Here is a 19,825-nt window from a genome sequence, read left to right as displayed (position 1 = left end):
CGAAATAGTATATTTTCTACAAGGACGGTTTTTATCGCTGGTCCAGTGGCTGCAGTTCGTTAAGATCATCGAACAAGAGCAGCTGTGTTTTTCTCGCGTCGAACCGCTTTTCCGAATTCAAGTGTAAAAGTAAAAACAGTATTCTATAAATATGAGTTCTTAACATTCGGTTACGACATGACAAATTACAAGAGATTCATAACGACCACGAGACAAGAATGCAAAATATCTAAATGGCTCTACAGGTAATGTAATATAAATTTAAATATTGTAACCATAAGTATGGTAATAATATGGGTCAAATTCAAAGATACGGTGTCTAATGAATTTTTGCGAATGTTTATTGCAATTGTAATTTAATACAGAGCGTCCTTGTTAGTAATATTAAGATAAGAGCATTTTTTAACCTTGTTTTTAATTGTAAGCTTAGGATTGTGCTCAGTTATAATTTAACTTGTGAGTAAAAGGAATAAAATTAAATTATGCAATTTTGTTAGTAAAAAGTAACTAACAGTCTAATAATTTGTGCGTATTTACAGCATGTATATGTAGCATGTTTTTCATATCACATTTGGTCAAATAATTCGCTATCGTATTACGTCTCATATCTCATGTTCTAAAATGTAAATATAATATTAGTAGTGAGTAATCGACTAAATTACAAGTATATTTTCGGCACTAATAAGATATGTGTATTTATATTATTTTACAATTATTTTAAATTATTCTTATTCATATACATATGTAGGTGTATATGATTTAATATATACATTTTTCCACTATTCATCGATTTTTTAATACTTTTTCTTTAATTAAAAACTTTTTAAAAAATTTTAAAACATTTTAAAACATTTTAAAAAATTGATCATAATAGACACTACATATTATAGTATGTCATATTTATATAAACAGGAATTTTATGTTTTTTTAAAAAGAAAAAATAATCATTTTAGAATAAATATTGCTTGAATTTTTTAATACCACTGAAATAAGACATTGATGAAAACCATGACTTATGAATTGAAGCAAATTTTTATTACGTTTAAAATCCAAAATTATTGATTAAAATTAATTAAAATTTTAAATCACTTTTAATAGCTTATTAGATCTCATTTAAGGATATCAAATTTATGGTTTAAAATCTAGTTAGATCGTACTGGTATGAAATATTGAACAACAAAACCTTTATAGTGAGCCCAGCTTACCAAGGGCAAAATTCTTTTTGTGATTCACTTCTACGTTCGTCCTAAAAGGTGTCAAATTTCCGATTCCCCTATGATTATGGTTAGATGATCATGGGGAATATGCAGGATTTTGCAGAAATGAGTCATCCCTTATCTTGCCGCACCATTACATTTTTTTCTGTGTGACACTACAAAGATTAATCTTAGCAAAATATGATCAAGTCGATACAAAAATGTGATATTGTTAAAAAAAAATTTAAATAAACTCTCTACGTCACTTTTAATTTTTTTACCTAAAACTTTACATATGTATTATATATTATAAAAACATATTGCAAAATGGGTGTACTTTAACTAATAACTCGATTTTTTTTTTCCTTTTTATCTAAAAAAATGTTGTCAAATGTATTTTGCTTCTGAATAAAACTAAAATGTATACCTGATACTGTTTACAAACATCGGTCAAGTAAATCTCCTAACTCAATTACTACTAATTTACATGCGACGCGTGAAAATTGTTCAAGCAACTATCGCTCGCCTCTTTTCATGTGTACGAGAAAAAAATAACACGTTCACTTAGCGAGTTGTGTCGAAACGCGTCAATACTCTGCTCAAATTCAATTATCGATTGTTCAGAAATATATATTTTTACACCTATTTACATAAGTAGAAGAGTATGGATGAGTATATACAATACATCCATATAAAACAATAAAATACATACACAACGTCAGCGATCGGTGTTGGTTTCATTAACGTAAAATAAATTTTCGGTTTAGGCTTTATGCAGTTTGTTACAGGAATGCACAAACTTTTTTGGCATCATATCCCACGGCGAAAGCATTGTGTTTCATATGGGTCATGTGGAGCTTACTCTGGAAAGTTATGTAATTTTTAAATAATAAATGTATAGCTATGATAGTAATTTTAAACTAAAATCAGCCTATTTCACTGCAATTTAAATATGTTTTGATCTGGAGTTTCCGTGAAGAACTTGCTGTTAAATGTTTCTCGAGAAAAATGGCAAATCGAGAATTCTGATTTCTCAAGAAATTTTCTGATTCCTCGAGAAATTTTATTATATAAAATTTAATTTGTATGAATATTAACCCTTTGAAGAGTATTGCAGTACATGTACTGTGATCAATCTTTCACTGTTTTGATGCGTTATATATATATACATATATGTATACATATATAACTGAAGAAACAATATATAAAAAACATTTTAATTATGTTACTCGCGTAATTACTGTGACCAAAAATGATTATTTAACAATATTGCGATTACACAAAGACTCTCGCAACAACTAGAACTAAATGGTCTCATAAATAACATGCAAGGATTGAATGAATATTTCTTTGTTACGAAACGGTCACGGAAAACAATATATCACCGGAAGACAAATAGCACCGTAATACCACAATATGCTCGTTACGCAATTCATCCATCAAGCTAATGTAACTTTCTAAAGGCGGATACTTATTTCGTGTTCTAAGATGCGAGTGCCGCGATTGGCTGGATGATCGCAGCATGATTGTGATTGCTGAGTAAGCTTTGCAGCCCGGAATACATAATGGCAGTCATCTGGCAGACTCCGGCAGACACTTGAAGAGACGAGCAGACGTCCGTCCGCCCATGGACAACATACTGTCATAGATGCTCACATCCTGACAGGGACTCCACCATACAAGCACCGTACCCGAGAGAGGTTGCTGCCACAAACCAGAACAATGAGGCTCTTTTACTGACCACATCCTTGCGCCGGCTTTTCCACCATTGTTCGTAGAAAACATCTCGCCATGCATAGTCTGTCGCAATATGTAATATAATTTAATAAAATTCTCACTGCGACTTACTGACCACTAAGTCACATCCCCCTTAGGGTTAGAAACTCAAAAATTATATACTTTTTTTAATTCAAATTAATGTAGATGATTAAAATTAATGTAGAAAAATAATACCAATAAAATTAAGAGTACAAAATAAATTAACATAACAAAAAATATATTATATTAATTTTATAAAAATAATTTAAAGCTTCTGTAAAAATATAAAAAAAAATACACAAAAGCCGAATAATTTTTAATAAATATTTAAAATAAATAAACGAAATTTAATAATAAAAAAATGTTAAAATAAATTATTAAAACATTACAATACAAAATAATATTAAAATAAAATAAAAACACTGATTTTTATAATGTAGGTACTATAAATACAATATAACATAATAATAAATAAATAATTATGAAAAAATACATAAAATTAACTTACTCCCAGGTGTATACTAACCAATTAAGAAATGTGTATAAATTAACTCGCTAATCAAAGGGTTAATATGGAGACAAATGTAACATTCTTTTTTAATTTATAAATTTAAGACATCTCTTCGTTTTTGAGCTATAGTATAATTCGCAAAGAAATTTAACTTGAGATAAGATTAGAGTTACATTCATATATATTTTTGGTTCCATAAAGGAACATAACGTTGATAAAACAGAACAGTTTTATAATATAACTCTGATGTCAAAAAATTAACTTATATTATCCATGGAAAACATAGGTAAAAATTTATTTTTACCTATTAACCTTAAAAACAACAATATTTTTATCCAAGGTTAACAATTATATAGTAATCATAAATCATTATGTACTAATATTAAGTATCATTATAGCGAAAATTATTGTTTAAGCAAAACATAAATACTTCCGGACTGATATATTTTTAGAAATAGTATTTTTGAAACAACTTAACTAATATTTAAAGATACATACACACACTAAGCAAAAAATGATAACGTCTATTTAATTTAAAGTGTAAATTAAACTCTTTCACGTTTTGATAATTTTAGGTTGTCGCTTTCGACTATTGTTCTTTTAATTTTATTAATTTAAGCCATTTGTGCGAAATCAATTTCAGATATGTCCACTTTTGCATTGTAGAACAAATTAACATGTGGAAGGAAAATTTAGATTGTTTTTGATGTTACGTTTTATAAAAAATTGAAAATATCTGTAAATTCAGTTTTTTTCAGATTTATATTCATATATGTAATAACTGCAATGCAAATAAAAATATGTTTCGATACATTTTAGACGATATTTAAAAATTAGATGATCTTCGGCTTAAAATACAACATGATTTTGATTTTAGATTTAATTGTTTATTATTACTCAAATACTATTTTTTATAATTTTAATCAAATATTGTATGTATTCAGCAGCTTCTGCCGATGTATCCTGATACAGATTGTAGCATTAACTATTGCTAATGGATCGATTATGACCAACGAAGTTCAACTAGATTGCTTCTTATTCAAAAGATCAAATCACAGCTTCGAAAAATTTCAATATTCAAATGCTAGCTGTATTTCTTATACAATTAAAGATAATAAATTAAAATTGGAGTGTAAAGATGGATTAGAAGAGCAATGGTTGCAGAACATTAGGTATGTACTACAATATTCCATAAGTAAAACAATTAAATGAACGATCTACTATACTAATTTTCTGTTGTCAGCTGTAACGTTATAGAACTGAAACTGATCTCCTGGCCAGACGAATACTTTCCTACAACATTGATATCAGAGACCTTTCCTCTTTTGGAATCCCTAGATGTTCGCAATTCGAACTTTTCTAAATTCGCCGACGACTTTCCAGTAACAGCCTCGCGCCTAAAGGTTATCTATTATACAATTTCGTTATCTTATGAATAACAATGCCACGATAACACTATAATCTGTTTGCAGATCATAAACTTGACCGGACTGAACAATCTAACCTTAACGTCAACGCTGCTATCCAATTTGGAATTCTTGGAAAGTTTGGATCTGCGCGGAAATATGCTGACTACCATACATCCTGATTTCATCAGTTCACCGCCGAAATTGAAAGAAATTTTCATGAAAGGTAATATTTTTCAATAATTGTGGTAACAATAAACTGGTAAATACTGTACAAAAACCAAAAATTAAAAATTGAATTAACTCTCTTATCGAATTTGTGACAATTCACTATTATGAGTATCGTACATATATTTTAAATAAGTAAATTTTTCAAAAAGGGTAATGCAAAATAGTTTACAATGTTGACAACAATTGCATTGCGCCATCATCAAGCTATTTTATAGATAGATTTTTTAATTATTTTTAAGTTGTAATATGGCCGTACAATTTGTGCAATAAATAAATATCATAATATATAATATATACATACTATACTATTCATTGATTGTCGTGGTGTTGCGGCATAGTAGTGTCCATGACGCCTCAAAGATCGAATTGAACTCTCCGAGGTTCAAGGTGACTGCTTGACTGAACCAGATTGGATTGTCGAAGTGAAAGCGGTTTCTCCTCTGAACTAAGTTTTCGTCTAAACGAAATGGTGTCCAAATTCTGATAGAAATGCTTAACAAAATTCTCAAACCTATTTCTTAACAAATCTGTATGATTTGAGATGGAACTGGAATCTTTGTTTTTATATGATAAATTTATTCTAACTGTATTTAACAGTACATTTGATATATATGGTGTAATTTCGGTGTGAATATCATTTGCTAAACAATGCAATTAAGGGGGGCAGTTAGGGGCATACCCCCCCCCCCTTGAATTTAGCCAGAAAAATGCATATCATTTGATGAAATACTATCAATTTTAATGAAATCAAAATATTAAAAAAAAAAAACACTGACTGCCCCCACCCCTCGAAAAAACTGAAATGACGTCCCTGATTCTAAACCAGAAATTCTCAAATTATTACTCAAAGAAAATATAAATAAAACAGTCTCGAATCTATACTGAAAATATGTTTTTAAATATGTATGTCATTTTAGTGAAATCATATCGAAATACATTTTTACTAGGAGATATATATTTTACCAGTGAAAATTTATTTTTTCTGGCAAGTACTAGTAAAATTATATGATTTCAAATTTTTCTCGTAGTAATATATACATTTTCATACTTATCATTATTTATTTACATGCGATGTATAAATGTTACAGTGAATATCTATTTTCCGGTGAAATTATATTTTCACTAGTGAAGTTGGACTAAACCAGTATATATAGCGAAAATATAATTTAACTGATAGGCGCTAATAGAATAATATGCTGCTCTAAAATGTATATGTAACTCAATTTGACAGTTGCGAAACGTACATTTGTTGTTCAAACCCAAACCTAACATGCTTAATGAAAGTTTAAAAACCAATTATAGTTTTAGAACCAAGTCCAAAATACAAAATAAGCTAACTGTCCGGTTAAGTACCAAAATAGCAACTAAAACATCCAACTGGCATAAATAACTGTATAACCTCTTCCCTTATAATGGATTACCATACAATAACAGTGGACGTACGAGCAATAATTATTTACTGAGCCCTTCAACACTTTTCTATATCATTCTATTAATAACTTGTTAATTATTTTCTTTTTTAACAGACAACAAATGGAATTGTAGTGACCGTGCCTTTCAATGGCTGGCGTATCTCGACAATACCTCTGAAATTATCGCAAAAGATAGGATTGCTGATTACAAACAGTTAACATGTCAAGGCACAATGTATCCTGGAAAACCAGTGCATGTAGTAATGGATATATTAAAGGTTAATATACTGAATCAATATAAAAAAACACTGCCTAATTTACCTTAATATGTTTTTATCCATAGATATTACATGACGAATGTCCTAAAGAATGTTCCTGCCATCTAACAAATTTAGTGCGAAATTTAAAAGGAATACTGGTTCCTGTCTCAACAACAGACTGCAGATTCAGAGGTCTCAGAGCCATGCCTACGGTCATCCCATCGATCACCAAAATTCTGCTACTCCATGGAAACAATGTTAATTATATAATCCAAACAATTAATAAACCACTTTGTATATACATAATAATGTATATGAAGGAACTCTTCGAAATGTTTTCAGATCACAGAACTCAAACCATTGGTTCAAAATGCAGCTTACAAAAAAGTCACGGATGTTTACTTTGACAATAACAAATTAACTAGCGTTGGACCTTTAGAAGGAGCCGATTGGTTACTATCATTTAGATTGCTGAGTTTAAAAGGAAATAATATTTCACAGGTATAAGAACATTTTTTATAGTGCGTCATTAAGTATATTTTTGTGGTATGAACATATGGTAAACATCCTAAATTATACTAATAAAAATTAACAATAAAAATATGCTTTTACTGCCTCAAATATAGATTGGAATTATTTACTTTACTTTTTATATAGATTAGTTTGATTGAAGCTGCCAATAAACTTATATATGTGGTTGAATACTTAAGAGACCTATAAAAATGATAATCCATTAAAAAATATGTATTTTTTATAGTTACCGACTTACGCATTTGAATATGCTTTTGAATACAATCTAAACATTGCACATGTCTATTTGGGCAACAACCCTTGGCACTGCAGTTGTCACTTCACACCTAGCTTCCAAGATTTATTACTCAAATACAAAACGGTGGTCGCTGATACTCAAGATATCCGGTGTAAAATTGAAGAATCAGAGGTTTCAAACGCTCGGGTACAACTAAATTTGTAATTTTAATGTTGAATAGTGAACACTTTTATTAAAACTATTACATTTTTTCAGATAAGCACTCTGTCGAGAAGTACCATTTGTCATCCCGAAGAAGGCCAGCTTCATGTTGTTGATATTATCAATATATTGATGGCTTCTATGATACTGATTATAGTAGTAAAGTTTGGATATGATTATTATTACTTTAAAAAATCAGGACGGTTGCCATGGATAGCGTCTAAAATTCCATAGTGATTGGTATATTATTTAACCATGACAACAATACCTTCTGATTGTTACTACCTTTTCTGTAAAGAATGATAGATATATACACTCTAGTTATATAAATGTATCACTAGCTGCTGTTTTATCTCTTTCATGAGTGAAAATGAATTAGTTTCGTTCATGTCAACTAACCAATAATAGAAAGTTTATAGTTAAAATACATGTAGTCTTATCGAATAACATGGAGAAACTGTCTCGTGACTTATGAGTGATCAATTTACTGCAAAACACAGTCATTTCCTTCAACTTATGCAGTCAATAGTCATTATGGATCGCAAACTTTGTCTTCCAGTGAGATTTTCAGCTTACAGTTTCTCTTTGAAGATAGGCTTATCAAAATCATCATTGCTCGTTAAGCACTTTTTTTTTTAATTTGTCAAGATCCCATAGGTAATTCATATTATAATTGATTATATGATTTTCCTATCTAAGGTTATTAGTCGCCCATAAACTGACTCTCCCAAAATGTATTTGTGTTGCATATACATTTTCTTCAACTATCATGATTTTGAGGACACTTGCTTTTCTCTTATTCGGTAGCACATATCTTCTAAATATTTATGTTTGCAGTCAATTTTATAAATGCACAATAGAGAAGCAGAAAAAATAAAATTCATATAATTTTGTAGCTTTATATATCTATATTTATGTTTCAAAAACTTTTTAGCTTGGAAACGAATGAAATCTGTTCTTAACGAATGTTAATCAAATCTCAAGATGTATTCTAAAACTATATTAGATAAATAATAGATAAACCTTTAATATCTGCTTATTATAAGTAAAAGTCATATTATTTTTATTAATAATTTAAACTACTAAACCCTCTCATATATAATTGATTGTTTTATTGTAAAGCATTAACTGATACATTTATGTGAAAAAGTATTAAAATTAATATATTTATTATGTATTCTATTTATTAAAATACAAGTGTAACACTATACACGTATATCTTTTAATACGTCACAGCTACACTAATCTCACTGATTTTTTTATAGCTTATTAAGACTTTCACGACTCGTTAAAAATTCATCAAATATGAAAAATCAACATTATCGTTATTTACGATTATTGTCAGTGTTGGTTATAAAGCATCACAAAAACTATGTTTGTCTTCATCGTCGGCATCTCTATGCGTGGATTATCTGCATTTGCCAAGCCTTAGCTTAGTTTGATCAGCTGTTGTGTGTTGTGAAGGAACTAACATGGATGAACTCTTTATAAAGAATCGGCCTGAAATATTTGACGGTGTCACAAGTACGTTCTGATGACAGAAAACAGTTCTGTATTGAGCATATTGCATAATAGAATATGAACAATAATTAAAATATCATCATGATAATGATATGTTTTGGTCATCTTGTATTTATGTATGTGTTTGTGAATCACTTCATTGGAATTCATTGTGCTGCTAGAGTTAGGAGAATTGTTGGTGGAGATTTAGTGCCAAACGGTAACTATTTATATGAAGTTGTTTAAAAAATAAAAATAATTAATATAATGCCAATTATTTGTATGAAAATAGCAATTAAATCCACGTGCTCAATATTTATTTATTCGTAGCCCATTTTCTGTATAATATTTTTAAAGAAATTAGTCTAGCGAATATTATACATTTTAGTGACTTTAATGAATTTAATAATATGAGATAATATAGTCTCTTATGTATTTTCTCTATAGCAATCATATAGTAATATGTAAGTAGTAAGTATATTTTAATAGAAATAGGATAACCCTAAATTTTAAATGTCCATAAATCTTAATGACACAAAAATAAAATACATTTTTTTTCAAGCATTTTCTACAGTACCAATAAAAAAAATTTAACTTTGAAGATCAAGACATCTACGCTGAATCCAAGTTTTCACAAGACTTCCTATGTTAAATTATAACAAGGGTACTGACCGATGTTAAATATTTCTTGAAAAGAAACTATCAGCATTTAATAAATCGCCTATATTTTAGAGTTACTTTTCGTAAAATACTTCATAATCTCTTCAATCCCTCACTTTAATATGAAGTCACACTATTTTTCGTGATATTAAAAAAATCTGCTCAAGGAAACTACTTTTCATTTATTATTATCGATTATATAGCAAACGTTTAGAATGAATGTGAACAGCTAGTGTTTAAAATCATTAAATTCATGTACAAATCCAGCGTTTGGAAACACCTTTACTATGATGAATCATGAATTGATCTGTGTGCATATGTATATTATGATGGCAGTTTAATATCCGCCATCACTCGTCCGCAGGAGTGTTGTCTACCATGGCAGAGTAATTAAACATTACTGCAAAAAAATTTCAGATAAATTTCCTATAGCGATCTCAATAAAGAATTCAACCGACGAAGCTCATCTATGTGGAGGTATTTTAGTAGGAAAAGATTTGGTTATAACAGCAGCTCACTGCGTCGACACCAGGCGCCCCAGCAATTACTTCGTTCGTTTAGAAAATGCCCATTTGGACAACGATAACGAAATCAACTTAAATCTTACCAAATCGTCGATATCATCGATATTTCTCAACGAGCAGTACAAGAAGTGAGTATAATAATCGAAGAAAAATCTCATAGTTCACTTTGCAGATGTTCAAACAGAAAACGAACAACAATCACTTATATCCTGTGCGAAACATTAATCGACAGTATGTATAAATATTTATAAGAACGAATTGTCGTTTAACATTTGTCCAATGCAAACACACATTTTTGAATAATAAAGATTGAGTATATTAATAAAATTTTATTTATTCGTTATTATATATGTATATGCTAATAGAGATATGATTGGACACGATTTGGCAATACTGAAACTGACTAAAACATTTCCGACATTGAATAACTTCTACGATGACATCTTTCCTAAATCTGGCTTTGGATTATCAGGTAACTTTAATCTCTATTTAAAATTGTTGCTATATATTTCATTAGATTTTTAAACACTGATTACAAATACTTACCTCTAGGAAACTGTGAAATTTATGGATTCGGTGCCACTGAAATGGAGACTGAGAGAATGTTCAATGATTTAAGAGTAGGAACGGTTAAAATTATATCGTTAGCTCAATGTGCAAGCCTTTTAGGAGCTTACATTGCTCCTAAACCAGATAGTGGAATGATATGTGCTATAGGAAATTCGACTGATGCTTGTCAGGTAATTTATTTGTTATAACTGTATATTTTGTAGTAAATGGCAAGTTATTTTATTTTTAGGGTGATTCAGGATCTCCACTAATTTGTAACGGAATACTAGAAGGTGTTGTCAGCTATGGAATGGGATGCGGAATTGACGTACTACCAGGAGTATACACAAGAATACATTCTCATATGAAATGGATAAAACAAATCATCAGTCCCGAAATGAAAAATGAGCGATTCGAATCATTGACATTTATTAGTGATTGAGTAATTTAAAAACTGGTCCTTTATCTTCCACATATAAGATGCAATTGAAAACCAAAAAAAAATACATACATGCATTTATTGTGATCAAGGAAAAATAACACAGCAAAATGTTACACATTACAATGTCAGTCTAATCATTAACAACCACACAATTTACTCTATATAGAGTTCAAGAACAGAACAACAAAATATATTTTGCTATTCAAATCTATACAACAACGTTGATATGATTTTTCACATAAATATATTTAAGAGGAACATGCTTACAAATAGCGAGAATAAATGTTCAAACTTATGGATATAATCTACTATGTTTATATAATTATGTATGTGTCTTAATATGTTTTATAATAAAGCTTACTGTATTTAATATTATATAATTAAAATAGAGCATATATTCGTTTCTTATTTCGATTAATATATAATATATATATAATATCAATAAACTTTTGAAAACATCTCTATTTATATAGTATTGCTAACAAACTGGCATGAAGACAGTACATTGAAAGATTGAACGATAACGGTAACTATAATTTTATCAATATAGTCGGTAACAATAATGGTTTTTCCGATATATTCATAATAAGAGAGCAACTCTTTAATATTTAAAGCTTGAAAGCGTAATTTATTTATAGTAAATCAATAGAGCTACGATTCAAAGTAAAATAGCAAAGTGATCAAAAATTCATCTACTTTATTATTAAAATAAACAGAGCAATTTCTCAATATACTACGTCTACAACTTATTTTATAAAAAAGCGTTGCTTTAAATGCATAAAAAATAGTTAAAGAAAAACATTAACAATTAAATTAAGCATTACATATTAAGCTCTCGTTTTTCAATTAAAAAAATTTAAATTTACAATAACGAAATATCACAGTTTTAATTTCTTTCCGACTGTTTTAAAAGTTGCTATAATTTTAATTCAGATATTCAGATTAAAATATTTTTTTAATATTGTTTTAAATGAAAATATTTATTTCATACTTTCAGTTCATTTCGACAATTAATTATGCATATTAGGCTATATCGTTTTAATCTTAACATAACTATATTTAATCATAAGAAGATTAAAACACCAACCGTAAAAAATAAATAACATAACAAACGTTAATAATTCACTACTTATATAATATTCATAAAGATCATTTTTTTATTAAGTGTACAAACATCCATAAAGCAAAAACTATACTGATGTTAGTTGCGAGAAAAATTAAAACATTGGACCCAGACTCATTAACAACATTCAATTGTATATTTTGTACTCACATTGAAAAAATTAGTACCATTCACGTATAATCACCAAAGAGCAGAAAAGTAAAGATGTTTATCATGATCTCAAAATTAGGCAAATCAAATAAATTATGACCAAGAAAACCATGATTTTGCTTCTTGCGATGGACTTTTTGGAGTCTTTGGTGTTTTTGGAGTTCCCGGCGCGCTGGGGTCTTTAGATGAGCTGCTCAAAGATAAGGGTGTTTTTGGAGTTTCATTGCCACTTGCATTCGATTCTGTTTCTAAAGCTGCTTTGATCTGAAAGTAAATTATAAACATGAAGTATTGCATACTTTTTTAATGGAACACATTTAAAATATGCACCTTGTCGTTGGTTTTTAAATGCATTTCTTCTTCGTATATACGAACATCTTCTATCGTCATGTCAAGCCATTCGTCAATCCATGCAAAGGCTTGCCGATGCCCAAGCATCAAGATGTCTCTGATGCACTGTAAAAATTAAGTATTAAATAGTATAAAGAAACATCTCATGTTGAAAGATCACACCAACTATGTAACAGGAAAATTAAACCTAAACAACAAAGCAAATAGAGACCAAAACCGATTTTTTTCCGATTACCTTGCAAGTATAAAATCATAATAATAAAATATTATATTTGAACCTAAAAAATATATACTATGTTCAAAATATGTTTTACGTAATATTTTTAAACTAAATACTTAACTATATTTGTGTTAACACAGTCAGTTCGAGAGCTATCCATTTCATAATTATTCATAATTGAGAAAGAGGTGGCAAGTTTGGGTTTACGTCTCTACTATTAACTCTAAAGCACACAATACAGATATACGTTCTATATACTTACAATAGTAGGAACGTAAGCCCAAACTTGCCATCATTCTCAATTATGAATAATGATAAAATGAATGGCTCTCGAACTGACTGTGTTAATGCAAATAAAGTATAGGAATATTTAGACCAAGGCCATATGGTCAAACACAGTGGCAGATTTACTTCACATAAATAAGAATTACGATCTGTTCAGCGAAAATACGATATTGTTTTGATGAGTGCAATACACTGTTTAATGGTGACAATGATTAATGTTCATGGTTTTTGAATTTTAGGTGGTCAATGTTGGGTTTTGTAAAATGACGATTTTTCACTATGCTTAATTTGTAGTGATTTTTTTTAATTACGCTTTACGTTGTAAATTTATTACTTACCCTCTGTATAAAATCCTCAACTTTAGTCTGCAAACCCCAAACTTCAAATCTCGCTTCTACATATTTATATGAACACATAATAGGATCTTGGGTGTCTCGCCATCCTTCGATCAAAGGACCTCTGTTCGTTTTGATTGACTTGAAAAACTTTGGATCCTCATTTTCTTTGTAATGTTTCGGATTCAACTCATCATAAGCTATATCAATAGAGTCCACAGTCCTTGCCTCTACTTGTTCTTCAGACAGATCCAAACACTAAGATGAACAATAAAAAAATTAAAAAATATAAAATAAATATATATAAAAAAATTGAAATATTATTCACATTATCAGTTGAACCATTGTTGTTTTCGTACTTTGTTTGAATTGAAATGCTGAACTTTGGAATGAACGAACACTAAAAAAAGACATGATACATGAAAATAGAATTATATGTATATATATATATAAAAAATCAAACATAAAACACTCACCGTATACTCTGTGATTGTAAAAGGATAAAAGTTCCAAGCCTTTTCAGTCACATAAAATATTCTGGGAATAAGTGATTGGACCCAATATGGCAATCGACTGAATTTTTAATGAAAACATTAATTATTTAGAACTGAATCGACGTCAATAATGCATCGTCTGACACTATACCTTGATAGATGGATCCTTTTCTCCGTAAATTGACCTTTGCCATGTTCAGGGTCTTCGCATTCGGTGTTGGCAACTACTTCTACTCCTTCTCCGTGATCAGATTGTTCGTGGCTGTGTCTAGCTATCATGTACAGCTGCCCAATGCGATACTATAAATTTTAATACAATACGGATTATTAACATTTACATAGATAAATTGTGTAATTATTTTTTTACATAACATAAATGAAAGTTTGCTAATATTTTATTTAAATGGAGCTTTAATTATGGAAATCGTACCTCTTCGACTGTAATTGGCATGCAAACGCGATACTCTCGACTTAGTACCATCTTGAAGACAATCAATTGTGACACTTAACCTCAAACCACACAAAACACCTTCAACCAGTGTGACAATGTATAAAAATATGTATGATATTTTATTCACAACAATTTTTTTTACGAATTTTAAAAACCTAAATATTGTATTTACAAATTTTGAATATAGCACGCAATCAATTATTATTTAAATTTCCAAATATTTTTTATATATATCAAAAAAAAATTTTGCTTATGGGGTATTATCGAACACAAACAAAATTTGAAAGAAAGCTGTCCCAACTACGAGTAGTATTTTAAAAATAAAATAATATTAGCACACCTTTATTTTGATCTAAATATTCAGTGGAGACAAGCAACTGTATTAAATACTGTCGACTTATCAAGCAAACAGGAACGTGATTTAGTAAAGTATATTTTATTATATATTTTCTGTATATTTCTAATATGAATGAGTTATGTCACCCTAATTCTGCGAATAGCCAAATATCATATATTTATGTATATTAGACTTTATTTATTACGATTTATATAATATATAAACATTCTCTTTACCATAAAAATAATAACCATATCCAGTTATTTCAAATTAAAATGTGGCAGTCTTTATCTATACTGATATGGGGGCCAATATAGATTTGTTATGGCCAAAACTGGTCGGCGCAGAAATAGCGGTGTTGTGACGGCTCCCTCTCTTCCGGCAAGCTTGTAAGGGTTCGGACGCGTGCCGTCGCGCGTCCGCCCCATTCTAACCATGTAAACACCGTAAACCGTTAAATAAATATTACTGCAGCGGCTCAATCTGTGTCTCATTGCCACCCGCCATCATCACCACCCCTAAACTGGTAACCTGCGACGTGATCCTGAGCACGTACATGGAGTCAGATTCAAAATGGCAGACACAGACGCCGCTGCAGTACAAAAGCCGAGCCGCTGCTGAGCTGTTTGCTGCCATCCCGCCGGTGCTTCCCTGGACCCGGACTCGAGCTGGCGGACCACCAAGACGATGGGCCTGCGCCCCCGACCATGTGCCGCCATCGTCAGCCACCGTCGCCACTGACAGACGCCGCCACCGACCACGTGACCCAGGAAGCACCCGGCGCCGCCACGCGCCTTCAGCGGGAAGCCACCGAAGTGCTGCCGTAGACCAGGCTCGAGTGGACCACGCGTGACCCGTCACGCACCCGTAGGGCTACGCCCCCGCGACTCCGAGCTCGAACCACATGTTCGGGGCCCGTCACGCGCGCGCCCTGTGTAGCTGCACCGACGCACCACAGGGCCCCGAAAGGTGCTCCCGGACATGCCCGTTCTTCTCGCGCCCCCTGGAGCCCTACGCGCCGCCCGGGTCTACGCGTGTTCCACTCGGCTTGGAGCGAAGCACGTCGCGCGTCACTGGAGGCCGCGCCGCCACACCATACGTCACGACTTTGCTACTTTTGCGCCGCCAGCATTTAATCAACAGCAGCGCCAAGGCCCCCATACCTCCCCCTGGTTATAGTTCGCAATTGTAAATTGCTAGGGCCGGAGCCGTATGGGGGCCAATATAGATTTGTTATGGCCAAAACTGGTCGGCGCAGAAATAGCGGTGTTGTGACGGCTCCCTCTCTTCCGGCAAGCTTGTAAGGGTTCGGACGCGTGCCGTCGCGCGTCCGCCCCATTCTAACCATGTAAACACCGTAAACCGTTAAATAAATATTACTGCAGCGGCTCAATCTGTGTCTCATTGCCACCCGCCATCATCACCACCCCTAAACTGACAAACTTGTACTGAAGAAACTGCTTAGTTTAATACCTTTGTGGGGGTCCATTTGCGTTTTTATATATAGGTTTTATTATGGCCAAGACTGCAGCACTCTGGTAACACTGACGTGACGACTACTTTCTTTTGGCGACTTTGGCGGACTCATATGGTTAGTGCATGTCTCAAGCACCGTGCAAAAAACATCATATATTCTAACATGTAACAAACTACACTCAACAAAACACTACTGCAGTGGCTCAATCTGTGTCTAATTGCCACATGTAGCCAAATCTTTACTAGAATTAACGTTCACATGAAAAGACCGTAATATATAAATTACATTTTGGCCACATTATTCACATGAATGTTTTAAATACAATAATTATATTTTATCTTTTAAAACATATTGTATTTGAAAATTCTTATAATTGATGAGGGTTGAACTTTTATGTAAACTGCTTAATACGTATTTCTAAATCTGAATCTTTTTTGCATTGTTTTTGAAACAGTTATATGATATGTATTCAGGGCCGGCCCTAGGTTATACAAAAACTAAATTTGCATTCCCCCCCCCCTCCTATTTAACTTTAATAACTCATTACATGAGCTAAAAAATATAATTCAAATTAAAGTAATCTAATAGTATTTTTGACACGATACTCTTTTTTGTGACTGTGGGTATTTAAGAATTTGTAGTTTTTTTTCGTCGCAATTTTTTACGTGTAAAATAATCTAAAGACTACACAATAGAGTGAGCCAAAAAAACTAATTTCCATGGTGAAACTCACAATGAGAAATGTCAAATGCCAAGTGAGAGTATAAAATTGTGGCGGCGTTCTGACAGTTCTCAGTGTTGCCACACCACCGCTCAACTCGTGAAGCGGGTGTTTTTTAAATTAATTTTTATTTGTTTAAATATACATTCTTTTCTTTTTTTCAATCAATATATAACAACGGTCTAACACCCCAGGTCCTCGCCAGCTCTATAAAAAAAGGTCGTTTAATTACATAGCCCCAAGAATTACATTCGCTACAAAATGATCTACCAAAACCTTTGCGGACACTCAACAGCCTACGACAGGGCGATGCTTTAGCGTGCAATCGATTCAATATTTCCCTAGAAAAAGTAATCCGAGATAACAAACAGGCAGTGTATATTAAATCGATAAAATCTTCGCTTGCGCTGATGACATAGATATAGTGGCGAGATCAAAACAGGCACTAATACCAGCCTTTAACCCTTAGACCGCCGACCGGTAAATTGTTAATTACTCGCTGTACGCCATGCGTTTTTAGCGATATAATTTTTTGGCTACTTACTCTGTTTAACACATCATTACAGCCAAAATACTCAATTTTTATATTTTAAAATTATATATGTATGATTAACATGGTTTAAACATTCTAATTATATCAATAAACAAACATTTTTAGTCGTATTGTTGGAAATATGGAGTGAACAAAAAAAAATCTATTCGTCGGTCCGCGAGTTGGCTCGCGTACACACACCTACACACACATGAACGCGCGCGGCACTATACAAGCGAACGACAAGCAGGGTCATGCTCACACTGAGACAATTTTAATATATAAATCTGCAACGCATTTTTTCTTCGTCTGACCTACATCCTGTTATAAAAATTTACAAATCGACAAGATTTCTTTGATGCATACAAAATCACATATATCGTACACAAAAATAACCCTAATAACCAAACCGTTTGTTTTTGATCAATGGTGTTTGCAATTGGTTGTTGTTGAAGTTTGTCTTATTTCTTTATATATAAAAATAATAAATAATAAAACTTGATAGCAAGATACGATGTTACAACTATATATAATTATATGTATAATTTATAATATATACATATTCTTCTTCTTCTTCCACGGCACTACAACCGGGGATCGGTTTTGGCATTTCCATCTAATTTCTTGTAGGGCTTCTAGATATATCTTGAGTTTTAGTATTTCTTCCGATATTGTTTGCATTTTTCCTGGTTGTAATATTGCACATTCCAGCTTCCAAAATTGAAGTCCAATCGTTTATCTAGATTTCGATCGTCTAGGTCAGGGGTCGGCAAAGTGCGGCTCCGGAGCCGCATGCGGCTCTTTGGCTCCTTGAGTGCGGCTCTGGCACAAATATCCACGGGCCCGGGCGCTAATTCTGATCGAGTGTCCTTATGTCCTGATCTTCTGCTTCATAACGAGGTTCGATGGTTATCAAGAGGAAACGTTTTAAAACGTTTCGCGTCCCTATTGCCAGAAATTGAAGCATTTCTCCTTGAGAAGGGTGTTCACTATCCTGAACTTACAGACAATCAGGATCTAAAACTTTCATTTCATGGTAGACTACAAGGGAAAGGAAACACAATTTTTTCGATGTTAGAAGAAGACATTTCATTCGAAAACAAATTATCCCTTTTTGCTCAAGATTTTGAAAGGGAAACATTGTTTCACTTTCTGAGCCTGCTGAAGCATCGCCAAGAAAATAATTCCTCTATTGACAAACACCATTTCAAAACAACTATTTTAAATATGAGGGAAGCATTTCTCAGCAGATTTCAGGAGTTTAAAAACAGCAAAGCGACCTTAGCATTCGTCAAAAATCCTCTTAATGCTACAATAACTGAATTGAAATTTTCTCCTTTTAGCATTGACATTGGTAACATTGAAATATAATTGCAGGATTTAAAAAACAAGGAAATATGGAGCTCTAAATTTCAACGTCTTTGTATTGATTTGGAAATATTAGAGAAGAACGAATGTGATCTTAGTTCACAACACAAGTGGTCTGCTTTGAAAGACCTGGAGAATGAAGACATGGATCATTTTCAACGTCTGGAATAGTATTCCTGACTCTTACGATCAGCTGAAAAAACTTGCGTTTGCTGTTCTTTTCCTTTTTGGTTCTACATATTTATGCGAACAATCCTTTTCAAGCATGAACTTCATCAAGAGTAAACTGAGAAGTCTTCTTATTGACGAGAACCTGGAATCATGCCTAAAATTAAAAACAACAACATATAAACCTGACTTACTGAAACTTTCCAAGGAGATCCAAGGACATTGTTAGCATTAAGTGTTTGTTAGTCATTGTCATGATTTAAATTTATGGATACCTTACTTTAATTATTGTTTATCAACTAAAATTATAATAAAGGTTTACTAAATTAAAAAACAGATTTGGCTCTCATAACTTTTTTAAATCATTGTAATGTACATATTTGGCTCTTCGACC

General features: G+C 31.8%; 3 protein-coding genes across 4 annotated transcripts; 2 read left to right on the top strand and 1 right to left on the bottom strand.

Moving 5' to 3' along the window:
* Window positions 1-45: 45 nt before the first annotated feature.
* swi2 (Protein singed wings 2) lies at window positions 46-8,956 on the top strand. Of its 2 annotated transcripts, none has more exons than XM_088183467.1 (9): window positions 46-245; window positions 4,413-4,637; window positions 4,709-4,868; window positions 4,938-5,097; window positions 6,629-6,792; window positions 6,858-7,031; window positions 7,117-7,275; window positions 7,532-7,729; window positions 7,799-8,956. In XM_088183467.1, exons 1-9 carry the CDS (start codon window positions 178-180, stop codon window positions 7,976-7,978), a joined length of 1,488 nt encoding a protein of 495 aa, XP_088039593.1. In that variant the 5' UTR covers window positions 46-177; the 3' UTR covers window positions 7,979-8,956. The 2 variants fall into 2 exon arrangements, with proteins under 2 accessions (XP_088039593.1, XP_088039592.1); XM_088183466.1 differs by having other exon boundaries at window positions 4,410-4,637; window positions 7,799-8,113.
* Window positions 8,957-9,229: 273 nt separating this feature from the next.
* LOC148236998 (trypsin delta-like) lies at window positions 9,230-12,930 on the top strand. Its single transcript, XM_088183471.1, has 5 exons — window positions 9,230-9,464; window positions 10,322-10,556; window positions 10,794-10,900; window positions 10,981-11,168; window positions 11,228-12,930. Exons 1-5 carry the CDS (start codon window positions 9,347-9,349, stop codon window positions 11,417-11,419), a joined length of 840 nt encoding a protein of 279 aa, XP_088039597.1. The 5' UTR covers window positions 9,230-9,346; the 3' UTR covers window positions 11,420-12,930.
* Window positions 11,479-14,937, bottom strand: rdgBbeta (cytoplasmic phosphatidylinositol transfer protein 1). Its single transcript, XM_088183470.1, has 7 exons — window positions 14,808-14,937; window positions 14,529-14,677; window positions 14,360-14,456; window positions 14,212-14,283; window positions 13,887-14,141; window positions 13,023-13,148; window positions 11,479-12,956 (listed from the first exon to the last, which is right to left on the bottom strand). Exons 1-7 carry the CDS (start codon window positions 14,856-14,858, stop codon window positions 12,786-12,788), a joined length of 921 nt encoding a protein of 306 aa, XP_088039596.1. The 5' UTR covers window positions 14,859-14,937; the 3' UTR covers window positions 11,479-12,785.
* Window positions 14,938-19,825: the final 4,888 nt, after the last annotated feature.

Source organism: Plectrocnemia conspersa, unplaced genomic scaffold (genome assembly GCF_051122295.1).
Source record: "Plectrocnemia conspersa isolate PC_06_02 unplaced genomic scaffold, ASM5112229v1 ptg000003l, whole genome shotgun sequence".
In the NCBI taxonomy this organism is placed as follows: Eukaryota; Metazoa; Arthropoda; class Insecta; order Trichoptera; family Polycentropodidae; genus Plectrocnemia; species Plectrocnemia conspersa.
This window is presented reverse-complemented; position numbering and strand designations above follow the sequence as displayed.